This window comes from Arabidopsis lyrata (genome assembly GCF_000004255.2).
Source record: "Arabidopsis lyrata subsp. lyrata unplaced genomic scaffold ARALYscaffold_2, whole genome shotgun sequence".
NCBI classification, from domain to species: Eukaryota; Viridiplantae; Streptophyta; class Magnoliopsida; order Brassicales; family Brassicaceae; genus Arabidopsis; species Arabidopsis lyrata.
Genome location: NW_003302554.1, coordinates 17,571,663 through 17,587,313, shown reverse-complemented (window position 1 = coordinate 17,587,313; position 15,651 = coordinate 17,571,663). Strand labels below are relative to the sequence as shown.

Genomic DNA, 15,651 nt, shown 5'->3' with positions numbered 1-15,651 from the left:
TTTTCCTCCTCCTCGTGAACAGGTTTTAATTTATTACTATTTATTTTTCTGTCTCTAGAATTTTTTTCTTTTTCTAGTAGCAATAATATGCAGGATTCGAATGCAAATTAAATGTAAACAACCATATTTACGTTTCAAATCACTTTTTAAGAGAAAAATAGTATATTGAAAAAATGTCTTTTTTCAAAAGTGATTAATACAAAATTAAGTTTTTTTGTCTATAAAATAAATTAATAATCCTTATGCGAAAATTAGAACGAATGTAAAGAGACATTTTGAAGTGTATATATAAAAATATTAATTTCACTTAATATTGGTTTGTTAGAAGTGTATATATTAAGTGAAACTAATATTTTTATTTAGATTTTTGTTTCATAAAAGTGGATCATATATTTAGAGATGTGATTATGTTTAATTAATTATGAAGATGTCATGTGTCGTTCTTTGTTTTGTCCGTTAATTAATGAAACATCAAGTCCGAGGAGTTGTTACATCAATTATTCTAAAAAATTCGAAGAGACAGAAATTTTTTCTATCTTGCCTTAGAATTCTTGTTTCTTGCATTAATACTTGTATGTGATATAGAGAACTTGCTTGTAATCTATGAGGAAACTGCGTTGGAATAGTTCAATGCCGAGAGACGGCATTACGGTAAGACTACATCAACTCCAAACTACAAGTCTTTTTTGTTGATCATACAAAAGCTAGCCAAACAATATAATTAGTTATAGTGGTTGTACGGTTAGTTCTCATATTCCCAAGATGCATCCAAAAGACAATGATATAGCGTTGAGAGAAGTGAGTTAGTACATGGTTATGTGTAGAAGTAGGTAAACTTGACTAGTTAAATTCCCCGCATGCATCTCATATTTTTTCTCAACTCCATTGTTTTTTTTCTTTTTATCTTTAGAGATGGAATGCTCCATAGCTTATTGTCATAAATCAAAGCATTCCTTGGTTTCCATATTATCAAAACTATGAATTAGGCAATAAAAAAACAGATGATAATGTGATCCCTCCTAGCTCTTAATTTTCCCTTGGATTATGATATCACCTCCATATATACAGTAATGCAAACATCAAAATATTTTAATCAACAACTACAACACTATAAGCCTATAACCCTATAACCCTTGCAGTTTCACGCTTCTCATGGCGATACTCTTCTGCTCTCTCTTTTATTGTGATGGCGTTTTTACCTCTTCTAAAGTCGACATAGTCTTTGCCCTTTAACCTCCAACATCTAAGTCCCGCCGCAACCGCTCATTCATAATATGGACGCCTGGACGGTGCCCAACGATGACACATATGGATAAAGATGAAGTGGATGAGGTGAACAACAAGAAGAAATACTGCGACTTCGTGAATGATTATCCGCTTGGCTTCCATGTTTTTGGCTTCTAATGACAGAGATCATAGCAAGGGTTTGGTTGGTCCCATACCGTTAACAAGATTCTGATTCGGATAAATGCTTGGCTCACCATCGCACTTGTTTGCATCTTCAAAAATGAAAACACAAGTCAGTTAACCATCGTTGTCTGGAGCTTAATCCCGCTTAGCTTTCTTGGTCGCGAAAGTCTCCGCCGATGTTATGATTGCGAATGAATGAATGGGGGCTGCGTCTAATCGTAATATAATAATACAACTAGGTTTGGTAGACTAAAGTTACTTACATGAAATTTAATTCTGATATACACTTACAATATATATTTCTTTTTTTTTGTAATGATTTGTTGAAGACTAGCGAGAATCTTATAGGAACGAACGACTAATCAAAGTAATCATAGACTTTAAGAAGCTAATTAAAAAAAAAAAAAGCAAATAAAAATATCACACAATGTTTTGGTCTTTATGGACCACCATTGGGACCATTGTGATTGAACACGGGTCACTCCCAATAGATCTGAATATCTTGGAGATAAATTGGCAAGACATTTTTAGAAAAGCTGGTGTGAATTTTCTCTATAAAAAAATTATACTTTTATTTATTTTTTTTTTTTTTTTTGGGTGGGAATACTTTTATTTTTTTTTGACATATGTTTGGGTAAGTAAGAATGAAAAAACCTATGACTTTACCAAAAAAATAGTAAGTTTTTTTGTTTGTCAACAATTTTTTTTTAATTTTTTTAAATGTTTGGTCGTCAATTAAATTTTCATCGTAATCATTGATATTAAAAATATAGTAAGACCAAAAGGCCCCAATAACAAAAAGACCCCGAGTCCAAATCAAATTAGCAACAACAAAAAAAAAAAAATTGGGAATAACGAAATATCGTTTGGGGATTTTACATTTATTTTACTGAAAAAGAGAAAAGAGAGAGAGAAAAAAAAAGATCGGTATCTCAAAAAACTGACCGCCTCGCGTTGTCTCTTCCCTACTTCCTCCGATTCCTTCTCCTCTCTCTTTCTCTATCTGCTATCGTAATCGTCTCCGCCTCTCTAGGGTTTTCTCCGTTTCTCGTGCTTCAATCTTTTGTTCGTTGGCATTCGCTTAATCGCTTCTGATTCATGAGGTTAGGGTTTCGTTTTTTTTTTTTTTGGCTTTTGTTATTTTCAGGAGGTGACAGATTTTATTTTATTTTATATAGTCTCTGTTGCGGCGTGTTTAAAATCATAGGAGATCGGAGGGTTTTTGTAGTTGTCGTCATCAATGTTGATGATTGAGCCATCCATTGTCTTGGGTTAGGTCTTTGGGTTGACCTTCTCTAGTTTTTTTTTTTTTTTTCTTTTTTTTTTTGGGGTCTCCTCTCTGTCTGATTGATTTCTGGATCATGTTAACACGGGACTGGGTTTTATTGAGAATCTGTTAAGGGTCCTTGAATCGTTGCATGTTTTGATTTACTAAATAGCTTACCACAACGGATTTTTCATAAAAACCCTCTCTTTTCGTTTTTTTTGGCTTTGAATCAGGTGGCATTACAATGGATTGCAAGGAAAACGGTATTCGTAACGCTTCTGCGTGCGATATTGATGCTAACTCCCTGGCCTCAAATCTTGCGATGGACATCAATGAAGATTTCTATGAGAAACTGAGTTCTTGTGGGCACAATATAGATTCAGTCAGTAGTTTGGAGACTCCTCAGGTTGCTTCAGTTGGAAAACATACGATAGAGGGCCAAGGGAAGTGCTTTATAGAGATTGAGCAGATGGGAGACGGGAACAGTAATAGTGAAGAAGATGCTGGAAACACTGATGATGGTCTATATGTTTGTTACAACGCTGATGACACTCGGAAGCAGGGAGTGGTTTCAGGTGGGCTTGAACAAACTCACGAAGTAATTTGTGATGCTGATTTACTGGTAAATTGCAACAAGCTGGATGATGGAAAGGAAAGTCAGGACACAAATCTGTCCCTTGTATCCATCGTTTCTGGGAGTATGCAAGAGAAAGGAGCTCCTCAGGCTAAAGAAGATGAAGATTGTGGTGGCACAACATTGCCTATAGGGGGCAATGGAATAGATAATGAATCAACTTTTGTGAATGATGCACCAGAACAATTCAAGTCTTTGGAAACCACAAAGCAGAGAAAACCTGATGAAGTTGATAGTGGTGGTATTAGTTATACGTTTGATGATGGAGGTAAGGAAGGGAAAAATGAACCATCGAGTGATCAAGATAATGGTTCTTCTGATGATATATCTCTCATTCAGAGTTTTTCGTTTCCAGATTCGCTATTGGACTCTAGTGTATTTGGCTGCAGCGCCACAGAAAATTATTTGGAGGATGCAAGTGCTATTGAAGGCAATGTGCCTATTGTGGTATCCCCTTCATTAGCTATCACAGAAATGTTAAATAATCATGACGGTGGCCTATGTTCATATGATCTTAACGATATCACAGTCACAGAGACAATCAATCCAGAGTTGAAGTTGGTACATGAGGATGAGCTTGACACTGATCTTTCCGAGAAGAATGAAAAGATGCTAAAAAACCTTGTTGGGGATTCATCAAGTGAAAGTGCCGTGGCCGCTTTAAGTATGAATAATGGTATGGCTGCTGATCTGAGAGCTGAAAATTTCAGTCAGATTTCACCCATAGACGACAAATCTTTTTGTATGGAAGCCAATTCCCCTATTACTGACTCTTCTTTGATATGGAATTTTCCATTGAACTTTGGAAATGGAGGCAACGAAGTCTGTAATCCTGACAATGCAGTTGAGCCACTCAGAATAATAGACGACAATGGCAGAATAGGTGGTGAAGTTGCTTCTGCATCAGGGACTAATTTTTGTGAAACTGGCTTGTCTTCTTCCCGAAGGAAGACCCGAGATGGTAAACAATGTAAAGTGGCGCAGACAAAAATGAGTGCTCGCCATCCAAGAAAATCCACTAGAAAGAAACAATCAGAAAGAAACCTTGAATCTATTTTCAAGTGTTCAAAACAGAAAAGGAGCTCTCTTTTAAAAACAAGCCGTTCATTTGAGTGGGGATTACCAAGCAAGACCACTGAAATCTTCTTACAGAGCAAAAATATTCCCTATGATGGACCTCCGCATCATGAACCACAGAGACCTCAGGGCAATCTTAATAATGGACAGCATAATAGGAGTTCTCATAACGGATATGTTGAAGGAGCTAACAGAAACATCCAAGCATCAAGTGGCTCTTGCCTTCGTTTGAAAGTTAAATTTGGTAAATCAGGTGGCCAAAATCCTTTGAACATTACAGTCTCTAAGGTCAGTGGTAACTCTTTGCCTGCTAATGGTATTGTTAAAGCAGGAACATGTTTAGAATTGCTAGGATCAGCAAATTTTGCTGAGGATAAACCGCAAACTGTGGAAACAAGAGAGGACTTGGTAGAGAAAAGCAACCCTGTGGAGAAAGTTTCATATCTGCAGTCATCTGATTCTATGAGGGATAAGAAAAATAATCAAGACGCTGCGGGTTTATGTAGGAAGCTGGGTGGTGATGTTTTAGATGATGACCCACATCTTTCCTCTATTATAATGGTTGAAGAGTGCGAGAGGGCCACTGGAACACGGTCCCTGGACGCTGAAACTTCACCAGATTCTGAAGTTATCAACTCTGTGCCTGAATCCATTGTCAATATTGAACATAAAGAGGGTCTGCATCATGGTTTTTTCACCACTCCAGAAGATGTGGTCAAGAAGAACAGAGTAGTAGAAAAAGAAGATGAATTGCTGGCTTCAAAATCTCCTTTGGAAAATGGTTCACATCTAATTCCCAGTGCAAAAAAAGGTAAACATTCCAAGTCTAAAAGTAATGGAACAAAGAAAGGGAAATCCAAGATTTCCGAATCTGCCAAAGACGGGAGAAAAAATGAATCACATGAGGGGGTAGAGCAACCCAAATCCCTGAATACCAGTATTGGAAGGGATGATAGTGATTATCTTGAAGTAGGGAGAATAGAGTCTCACAAAACAACAGGTACTACTCTTTTGATTAGCTCTAAGAATTATTGTCCATGTTCTACACCTTTCTTGTTACCCAAGAATTTGAGGACACTAATTTTTACTTACTTGAAGTTGAATAGAATCTCAATGTTTTCCATTTCTTTATGATGCTTCCACTTTTTTGAATACACAAATTTTTAAGTTGCGCATTATGTGAATCATGTAATAGGTGCCCTTCTAGATGCTGATATTGGGAAAACCAGTGCCACTTATGGTACCATATCATCAGATGTGACCAATGTGGAAACGGTTGTGGATTTTACTATTGAAGATAGCTATTCCACAGAGAGTGCCTGGGTTCGATGTGATGATTGCTTTAAATGGCGACGAATACCTGCTTCTGTTGTAGGATCAATTGACGAGAGCTCCAGATGGTATGTATCATTTCGTATCGAATATGAACTTGGTTTTAATAAAATTTTCAGATGATTGTGTTTTTCTAAGTGTTCTCCTCTTTTTGTTTTCGTTTACTTTGTCACGTGATCATAATTGTGGATTAATGTGGCCAGCTTTTACTGGACAGTGCCTTCGTATTTGAATAATTAAGTTCATGAAATTTGCTTTTTTAGCCTTAAAATTAATGTCTCCTCATCTCGTTTACTGGACATACTTCTACCCCAGTAGTGCCACACACTGTTCTGACTAATTTATCGTGTTGTGTCCCCTTACGAGTTCTTGTACATTATTCTTTTCGTTAAATGTTGAGTGGATGTGTTTATCAACAGTTTCCAGTGTGTTGCGTATGATAGTTAGTCCTGTTGGGGGTTTACAAATTTGTGTTAACTTAGTGTTTGTCGCACTTGTATCAAAGTTAACCTACTTTATCTAATGTTTTATTCTGCTGTGCCTAATAGGTTTCTTATAATATAATTTGCTAATTTTGAAAATTCTTACTGCAAATATTTGCTAATTTTATCTGCTATACTTGAGATTGAGTCTCAAATGTATAATCAGCATGGAGTCTTTTCATCTTTTTGATGCATCACATTTGGACTTCCTGTTCGTATCTGTTTGACCCATGATTTTTTATCCTTTCCACACTGCTACTTTATTCATCTTTTTTAATCTGTTGAAGTCTTTCTCTATACTAATATGGAGTTTTTATTGTTAAAAGGATCTGTTTGAACAACTCAGATAAAAAATTTGCGGATTGCTCAAAATCTCAAGAGATGTCAAATGAAGAAATTAATGAAGAGTTGGGAATAGGACAGGATGAAGCAGATGCATATGATTGTGATGCGGCTAAAAGAGGGAAAGAAAAGGAACAAAAGAGCAAGCGATTGACAGGTTCTTATAATTCAACATGGGGAAGCTTGAGAGTACCCTTGGCTAGAATATTTGAATTTTCCATCTATTTATTTTTTACTCAGTTTTTATGTCCGTAATTCTTGTAGGTAAGCAAAAGGCGTGCTTCAAGGCTATAAAAACAAACCAGTTTCTTCATCGCAATCGTAAATCTCAAACAATTGATGAGGTTAATTTCTTTGTGTTTTGCCTATTTGTTATGTCAGTAATGCTTTAGCAGAAATTGTACTTGTGCTTTCAATATTTTTCCCTTTTCCTGATTACTACTCACCTATCGTGTTACCTTCTATTTTGGACAGATAATGGTTTGTCACTGCAAACCACCACCTGATGGTAGGTTGGGTTGTGGAGAAGAATGCCTCAATAGAATGCTTAACATTGAATGTCTTCAAGGTACCTGCCCAGCTGGCGATTTGTGCTCAAATCAGCAGGTATAATGTCTTGTTTGCTAGCGAAAGGGTTACATTCACAGTCAGTTATATCATTTTAATCTTCTGGCTCATATTTCTGCAGTTTCAAAAACGGAAGTATGTTAAGTTTGAGAGATTCCAATCCGGTAAGAAGGGTTATGGCCTGAGATTGCTCGAGGATGTACGAGAGGGGCAATTCCTTATTGAATATGTTGGAGAGGTGTGTTTGAGATGATCTTTCAACTCTTGGTGGATGTGATCAGTTGTAGATTGGCTTTTTTCAGCCTCTATTTTTTTCCTTATCTATGTGTTTTATTAATACATTTGTATACTGTGTGTTATATATAACAGGTGCTTGATATGCAATCCTATGATACTCGCCAAAAAGAATATGCTTGCAAGGGTCAGAAACATTTCTATTTCATGACACTAAATGGGAATGAGGTAACCATCTTCTCTTTTAATGACTCAGCTGCTTCTTTTTCTTCATCTTTGATTAAAATGGTTTGTAATTTGCTGTTTAAAGCTGTGTGGAGTCGTTGAATAAAAAATGTGTGGTGGATACTAAAAGTGATGTATGGATACTAAAATGTCTCGTTTCTGATTTTAGATAGCATATTTAGGAAATGAAGGTCTATCTTTGTAACCTTTTCTGCTTAAGCAATTTGCTTGTACCTCGGGTTAGTTACTTTTAGGTCTCTTATTTGATACACGTGCACCAAAAAAAAAAAACCTTTGCAAGAGTAAGATGAATAGACAATCTTTTTCTCTCTGTATCTTCTTTCATCTGACACTTGTTGGTATCTTTATCAGTATCACCATCTTTACATAAGCTCTAAAGTTAACAGATTAAAAAGTCCCAACTAGTTTAGCGCAAAAGCTTCTGAGGGTTTTGGACATTTATCTAACTGGCCTAGCACAGATTGGTTACTTATTTGTAATAATTCCATCCTTCGCATATCATCTGCACTGGCTTTAAATTTCTTTCTCGTATTCCCTTTTTGTGCTTCCCTTAGAATATGCTCTGTGTTGCACCTTGCAATAACTTCTTTAATTTTTTAATGCAGGTAATAGATGCTGGTGCAAAGGGAAACCTAGGGCGTTTCATTAACCATAGCTGTGAACCAAACTGCCGTACTGAAAAGGTGACTACAAAGTGTTCTGTGTGATATCATGCATCGAGTCTGATTATAAATTCAGTGATCTGAGTTGGAAATTTTTTTTTGAGCTCGTCTGGTTCTTTATTTTTTGTTAAGGTATTCCACTTTTCCTACTTATGTGTATGTTTTTCATTTGTTACTTCTTAAATGTTTTGCAGTGGATGGTGAATGGTGAAATTTGCGTTGGAATATTCTCCATGAAAGACCTTAAGAAGGTAGGCTCTCCTGCGCTTGCTATTCTGCGAGTATCATTTCAGTAGTTTTTAATCTGTCTGGTTCGTTACCAGGGTCAAGAGTTGACATTTGACTACAACTATGTGAGGGTTTTTGGTGCTGCCGCCAAAAAGTGCTATTGTGGGTCATCGCATTGCAGAGGGTATATTGGGGGAGATCCTCTGAATGGTGATGTAATTATTCAAAGTGATTCAGATGAAGAGTATCCTGAACTTGTGATCCTTGATGATGATGAAAGTGGAGAAGGAATCTTAGATGCAACATCTAGGACCTTCATTGATGACGCTGACGAGCAAATGCCACAGAACTCTGAAACGGTTAATGGTTCCAAGGACCTTGCTCCTGATAATGCCCAATCACAGAGCTCAGTATCTGTAAAACTTCCTGAGAGAGAAATTCCTCCACCTCTTCTTCAGCCAACTGAAGTTTTGAAGGAACTTCCGTCAGGCATAGCTGTTAGTGCTGTCCAGCAAGAGGTTCCCGTTGAAAAGAAGACTAAAAGCACATCTCCCACGTCCAGTTCTCTTAGCAGACTGTCCTCGGGTGGTGCAAATACTGATATGACGACAAAGCATGGATCGGGAGAAGATAAAAAGATACTTCCACGGCCTCGTCCTCGTCCTCGTATGAAAACTTCTCGCTTATCTGTTTCTAGTAAGCGAGACAAAGGAGGTATTTTATCTGGTGTTAACAAAGCACAGATAATACCAGTCAATAAGTTACAACAGCAGCCTATCAAATCTAAAGGATCAGAGGAAGTTTCTTCCAGCGGGCGTATTGAAACATGTAATGTACTAGTTTTAGACGTGAATTGTTAAGATACCATCACCATGTAACGTGAATTGTTAATAGCACCACCAATTTTGCAGTTGAAGGGAAACTGAACGAGTTACTAGATGCCGTAGGAGGGATAAGCAAGCGGAGGGTAAGTTTATATAGCATTACTCCTTAAGTCTATACTTCAATTAGTTATGTTATAAGGTTAAGACATCACATTTTGTTCCTTTCTAAGGTAGTTTTTTTGTGGGGTTTGTAAGATCATGCACTTTTTTTTTCCTTGGTACATCCTTGGCATAATTCTCTTTATTCTTAATACTTCCCCTTTGTCGAGCAATAGCAGTGCATACTTAGTTGGTTTTCTGTTCTTACACAAACAGGATTCAGCAAAAGGCTACTTGAAACTTCTGCTGCTCACTGCCGCTTCCCGAGGCACGGAAGGAGTTCATAGGTCTTCAAGAATCTGACCTGCTTATCTTTGTTCCCATTGTAGATTTATCATACTCTGCATCCTGTGTCTGAATTCCTGTTGTTTGTGAACCTATTGCAGCAATCGAGATCTTTCAATGATTCTTGATGCCCTTTTGAAGACAAAGTCAAAATCTGTTTTAGTTGACGTAATCAACAAGAATGGTACGTCAGTCTTCTTCTAGTTTGGTCCATGTTTTTTATCTGTTTTTTTAATCTTATGAACTTTCCTTATCTCGTAAAGATGAAATAACCCACAAACACATCCAGGTCTGCAAATGTTACATAATATCATGAAACAATACCGGAGTGATTTTAAAAGGATCCCTATACTCCGGAAACTTCTGAAGGTATATTCCTTTTAACAAACACACTTGGCAGTGGTTATCTTTAAATTTGTCGTATCATCATGTTTGTTAATGATAAATTCAAACCCAAAGGCAGTACTTCTTACATATTAGGCAATGTGGATAGCAGAAATTTTGAAATTAACTTTTCTAGCTGATGCTTCCTTGAAATTTTTAAGCTTGCTTACAAGGCAATATAACTGAATTTACGTTCAGGTATTAGAGTATCTTGCTACAAGGGAAATCCTTGCACTGGAGCATATAATCAGAAGACCTCCTTGCGTAGGGATGGAAAGGTTAGTAAAGTTTAATCGACCAGATATTGGTTCTTATCCTTGATCGAGTGGAAACTAACATATCAAAAAATTGAAAAGAAATGATGCTGTCACTAGTAAGGTTGTTGAAATTTGGCTGTCTAGTAAATTGCTTTACCTTTTCATACTAATCTGGTTCTCTAAGTAACTTGCTAGAATTTTGAACTGTTACCTGGTTCCAAAAATAGTTTCATCTGTCTTCATTGAACCTTGCTTTTACACCTTAGTTCTTTAGATTCTCGTAGGACACAATATGACATTAAAATGTTTATCTACGTGCAGCTTTAAGGACTCTATTCTATCATTCACCGAGCATGCAGACATAACGGTACCAGGCATCCCTTTTACTCTTATGAAACTGTATTGAATCTTGGACTCCTGATTTGTTTTAGTGATCTGTATTTTTGGACCTTGAACAGATGAGTATCTAGGGTTTAGCTTTTAATTTCCAATTATTTTCATGTGTATGCAGGTTCATCGAATTGCACGGAGCTTCCGAGACAGATGGATACCTAAACATTTTAGAAAACCTTGGCGCATCGACAGGGAGGAGAGATCGGAGTCTATGAGGTCACCTATAAACAGCAGGTTCAGAGCTTCACAAGAACCTCGATATGAACATAAGTCCCCAAGACCTGCAGAACCAGCTGCGTCTGTCACACCATCAATGGCTGCAACTCCTGAAACAGCATCTGTATCTGAGGGATATTCAGAACCTAATTCCAGTCTTCCTGAAACAAATGGACGCAAGCGCAAAAGCAGATGGGACCAGCCGTCTAAGACAAAAGAACAAAGAACCATGACTATCTCGTCTCAACAAACAGATGAAACTAATGGTAATCAGGATGTCCAAGATGACCTTCCACCCGGGTTTTCATCACCCTGCACAGATGTGCCTGATGCGATAACTGCACAGCCGCAACAAAAGTTCCTTTCTTGCTTACCAGTTTCCTATGGGATCCCACTTAGCATTGTTCATCAATTTGGTTCACCCGGCAAAGAGGACCCGACCACCTGGTCTGTTGCTCCTGGGATGCCGTTCTATCCATTTCCACCTCTACCGCCAGTGTCTCATGGTGAGTTTTTCGCTAAGAGAAATGTAATAGCCTGTTCCTCCTCCATTCGAAACCCGACTTACTCCAATGAGATCTTACCGGCTACACCTGTGACTGACTCAACTGCTCCAAACCGAAAGAGAGAGAGTTCATTTGATATAGGAACAACTTACTTTCGGCAACAGAAACAGAACGTTCCTCCATGGTTGCGGAACAACGGGTGGGAGAAAACAGTAAACAGCCCTATACCTGGGAATCTAACTTTAGAGAAGAAGCTCAACAGTTAAGTATTCATAATTTTAGAGAAGTACAGTCGATGAAGTTGAAATGGAGACAGTGCAGGTCTTAAAGGAGAATTACAGTGATTGATTGGTTTATTTGGCTCATAGGAAAATCAATCCCCTTTAGGGGAGTCATGTGCGTTTCTTTTCTTTCCCTTTCCTTTCTTTAGTATATTCTAAATTCTTTTATAATTAAAAGTCACATTTCAATGTAAAAGAAATCACATTCTTTAATCTTTATTCGCTTCTGCAAAGATATTACCCTGAGATCTTTGCATCGCAAACTTCTTAAATAAATATTTTTCTCATTTTTGGTGATCAAAAATATGGGCAATAAGCTTTTTCTCGACTTTACAAGCAATGTCCTGTAAAATGAAAGTGGAAAAAAAAAAAAAAAACCAAATTTTTGACAAATCAGTATTTTCTGAGCAAACTTCTGACTCTAACAAACATCCAAGTTTTTACAAGTGTTGCATATTTTCTCCAGCCATTGAAGTACCTTCCAATTACCCTCTTGTAACATGGCCGCCTCCTCACAACAGCCCAATACTCACCAAGATTCTTCCTGCTACTTATATACTCCTCTTCCAAATCCAAGAGCGATAACCGAGCTAGCACCGGGATTAGCATTACATCAGCCATACTAAACTCATTCCCTGCCAAATACGTTGTCCCCTCTAGCTTTGTTTCAACCTCATCTAGAAGCCTAAGCAAATGGTCTTTGCTTCTCCTTAAGGCCCCAGGGTCTTTTAGTTTGTCTTCTGTATCGTACGCTTCCCTTAGCTTCCTATGGTAAGCACTAGCTAAGTCTGGAGACTCAGCCATCCTTGCAATCACAACCATCCTCAAGAACTTGGAAACATAGAGGCGACGATTATCCGGTATGTGAGCAAGAGTGAAAAGCTTGGAGTCCCATTCCCTAATCTTCCGCATCCATTCAAGAACTTCTCTGCCAAAAGTAGCATCCTCTATACCAGAGGAAACCTCAGCTATTCTCTCTAAGTACCTACAAAATTCATAACCCCACAAAAGCTTTAATTACTTTAATCACCAAAAGGGAGAGTATCAATAAAGGTGAGTAACATACTCTATGATCTCAATAGTGTCCAAAATGATGTGAGAACCATTCCTGAAAACGGGAAGTTTAGCGTTGGGATTCATCCTAAAGAAGGAAGGGTCCATGTGCTTGCCTGTGATGGGATTCACATGGTATGATGTGTAATCAATGCCTTTCTCTTCCAAAGCTAGTCTCACTCTTTGGCTGTCTAATGAGTAAGGATGATGATATAACTGCATTGCTTCAGACCAATTCCCTCCAACTATTTGTCCAAAAGATCCAACTTTAAGATTATAAAACACATTCAAGTCCAAGGCTCCTACCATATTAGTCAAACAAAGCAGAATTCTAATTACATTGGAGCAGTGGGATTAAACATTCAAGCCCCTAAAAATGTATCAATTGACTAATACTTCACATATTAAAGCACCAAATTAACATTTCAGGAGAAACCGTTAACCTCATAGACCTGAAACTTCAACAAAGAGAGATTCATATTTGGGACTAAAAAGGGGCTGAAGCACGATACTTAAGGAATCGAATCAAACACATGAGCTTGAGACCATATAGAACATAAAACAGAACAGCTTCAAACAGAGATTGAAGCAAACAAAGACAAGAACAAGACAAGGACTTAACTTCTATAAACGAAGAAATATAAAAGGACTAACCCAAGAAAACAGAACACACCTTCGAGAACTAAGACGAACAAGAACTGAATAACCTTGGTCTAGTTTCTCGAATTGAAGATTTCTTCTTTCTTTTTTTCGAAGGGAGACAAATACTAGTATTACAGCTAAGATTTGGTCTGAAACAAATACTATTAGTATTAGGAAAGTGCGAGAGTATCTAATTCTCCACTGCCTACGTTTGATGTACATGTGTACTCGCTCTCAGATGTTGCCACGTGGTTACGGTCAACTAATCTGTCAAAGTCAAAGCGTTTTAATGATCACAGTGCCCTCAAGGGTATATCTGTCTTTTCATTCGTTCTGCCAACTTCTTCATTTTTTTTTTTGGGTAAACGATCTGTGTCCCTCCCCACGAAGTTTCATATAGTACCATAACAACACAGATTTCGGGTCTCGTCTCCAGTCCACACAAAACGAAAGTTAAACTCCAGTTCCCCCTTAAATTGAAAGTTCGAGACCTCAGTCTCTATAAATTCAATTTTCGTGGTTTATCATTGGTTTACTGTGCCGAACCCGATGCCAAACCAAAACCCAGAATAATAAACCGATTTGAAACCCAAGATGATACAGATGCCGAAATCATAAACTCCAGCTCCGGGGATGAACGGAGCCATAGAAGTTCCTCGGCCCGATCGCGCGACGGTTTTCGAGTTCAGCTTCGTAGCGGCCACCAGTTTCCGACGATCTCGAACCTTGTCGCTGGGAGATTCTTCCCGCCGACGGCAAAGATGCTCCACAGTTTCGCGTCGTCTTCTGAAGAATCAATTGATAAATCTCTAGAAGATTTAAACTTGTTCAATCTCGTCGTTGATAATTGTATTTGGTCTGGTAATGTCATCTCTTTCATTTGAAATCGAACAAGTTCTCGTCTTTAATTAGTGCAGTGATGATTAATTTTGCTATATTAGATAGAAGCTAAATTGGACTGGTTATAACCACAAATGTCAACGTTTGAATTAATTTAAAACAATCTCCAGGTTGTATTTTCATTTCATATTAAATTAAGCTAATTAAGCTTCTTTTTAAGTTATCAATGGCGTTGGTTAATTATATAAGTTCATCTAATTATGTATGGATCCAATAAATAAAGAGATTAGAAAATAGTGATTACCCGCGTTTTACTGCTCAAAGCGATATTTGTGAGCCAACGAAACTATTCTTTTGTCAAATCTGTTTATGGGTAATCCTAAACCAAGAACAATTAAAAAAAAAAGATTGATCGGAAAAAAAAAAACTCACCACGATCCTTACTCTCCTTTCAATTTTCAACCTTTATTCATCGTCTTTCTTCAAAAGATAGATACAATGTGGTTTTGATCCTTAAGTGATCTTGGTTCTTTACGATTCATTAGCATCATCAATCATGGAGAACGTTGCCGTCGGCGGGAAGAATCTCCCAGCGACAAGGTTCGGCATCTGTATCATATTGGGTTTCAAATCGGTTTATTATTCTGGGTTTTGGTTTGGCATCGGGTTCAGCACAGTAAACCAATGATAAACCACGAAAATTGAATTTATGGAGACTGAGGTCTCGAACTTTCAATTTAGAGAGAAACTAGAGTTTAACTTTCGTTTTGTGTGGACTGGAGACGAGACCCGAAATCTGTGTTGTTATGGTACTATATGAAACTTCGTGGGGGGACACAGGTCGTTCACCCTTTTCTTTTACATACTACTAGTACAACCTAAATTATTGGCTCTATTATTGCATCCAAATTATCAGCCTTTTTTCATTTTAAAAAAAAGGTATCCCATTGTAGAAATTTATTTAGCTGGTGATGGAAAAATAAAAATAAATTATTAGTTGATCACAAGTTTAATAATATTTTTACACCATACCTTAAGTTTATTTCCTAAAAAGTATAATTTGCATATCGTAGATTTGTATGTTAAAGGTCTAGAATATTTTTTTGCTAACTCCACTGTTTTCTTTCCACTTGATTTTATAAATTAGGTGAGATGACTTCTATAGCTATTTGAAAAATTTTGATTGCATTATCTTTGGAAGAATGAAATCAAACGCGAACGAAACACTCCTCTCTTTGGGCCCAAAATTGATTACCGAGAAAGTTAGAATCAGATATTGAATCTGGCCCAATTTCACTATTAATTTATAAGCCCACAATTATATAAATTA

General features: G+C 37.3%; 2 protein-coding genes across 8 annotated transcripts; one reads left to right on the top strand and one right to left on the bottom strand.

The window, feature by feature from the left end:
• Window positions 1–2,232: 2,232 nt before the first annotated feature.
• Window positions 2,233–12,023, top strand: LOC9323740 (histone-lysine N-methyltransferase ASHH2). 3 transcript variants are annotated; one of them, XM_021033954.1, is made up of 19 exons: window positions 2,273–2,513; window positions 2,911–4,632; window positions 4,720–5,388; window positions 5,584–5,788; window positions 6,529–6,701; window positions 6,809–6,888; window positions 7,019–7,150; window positions 7,233–7,349; window positions 7,481–7,573; window positions 8,197–8,274; window positions 8,448–8,504; window positions 8,577–9,309; window positions 9,393–9,448; window positions 9,681–9,751; window positions 9,851–9,933; window positions 10,039–10,118; window positions 10,332–10,411; window positions 10,712–10,757; window positions 10,902–12,023. In XM_021033954.1, exons 2-19 carry the CDS (start codon window positions 2,922–2,924, stop codon window positions 11,769–11,771), a joined length of 5,334 nt encoding a protein of 1,777 aa, XP_020889613.1. In that variant the 5' UTR covers window positions 2,273–2,513; window positions 2,911–2,921; the 3' UTR covers window positions 11,772–12,023. The 3 variants fall into 3 exon arrangements, with proteins under 3 accessions (XP_020889611.1, XP_020889613.1, XP_020889612.1); XM_021033953.1 differs by having other exon boundaries at window positions 2,911–4,641; XM_021033952.1 differs by having other exon boundaries at window positions 2,233–2,513; window positions 2,911–5,388.
• Window positions 12,024–12,090: 67 nt separating this feature from the next.
• On the bottom strand, window positions 12,091–13,645 carry LOC9325199 (glutathione S-transferase TCHQD). Of its 5 annotated transcripts, none has more exons than XM_021033959.1 (3): window positions 13,494–13,645; window positions 12,853–13,084; window positions 12,091–12,771 (listed from the first exon to the last, which is right to left on the bottom strand). In XM_021033959.1, exons 2-3 carry the CDS (start codon window positions 13,059–13,061, stop codon window positions 12,180–12,182), a joined length of 801 nt encoding a protein of 266 aa, XP_020889618.1. In that variant the 5' UTR covers window positions 13,062–13,084; window positions 13,494–13,645; the 3' UTR covers window positions 12,091–12,179. The 5 variants fall into 5 exon arrangements, with proteins under 5 accessions (XP_020889618.1, XP_020889616.1, XP_020889615.1 ...); XM_021033957.1 differs by having other exon boundaries at window positions 13,513–13,644; XM_021033956.1 differs by having other exon boundaries at window positions 12,093–12,771; window positions 12,853–13,141; window positions 13,513–13,644.
• Between the last annotated feature and the right edge of the window lie 2,006 nt (window positions 13,646–15,651).

Coding starts and splice junctions, on each gene's coding strand:
- LOC9323740 (XM_021033952.1), top strand. CDS start 2,922: ATGGATTGCAAGGAAAACGGTATTCGTAACGCTTCTGCGTGCGATATT. Junction 7,350..7,480: donor TTATTGAATATGTTGGAGAG/GTGTGTTTGAGA, acceptor TATATATAACAG/GTGCTTGATATGCAATCCTA. Junction 8,505..8,576: donor CCATGAAAGACCTTAAGAAG/GTAGGCTCTCCT, acceptor GTTCGTTACCAG/GGTCAAGAGTTGACATTTGA.
- LOC9325199 (XM_021033955.1), bottom strand. CDS start 13,148: ATGGTAGGAGCCTTGGACTTGAATGTGTTTTATAATCTTAAAGTTGGA. Junction 12,772..12,852: donor GACACTATTGAGATCATAGA/GTATGTTACTCA, acceptor TGAATTTTGTAG/GTACTTAGAGAGAATAGCTG.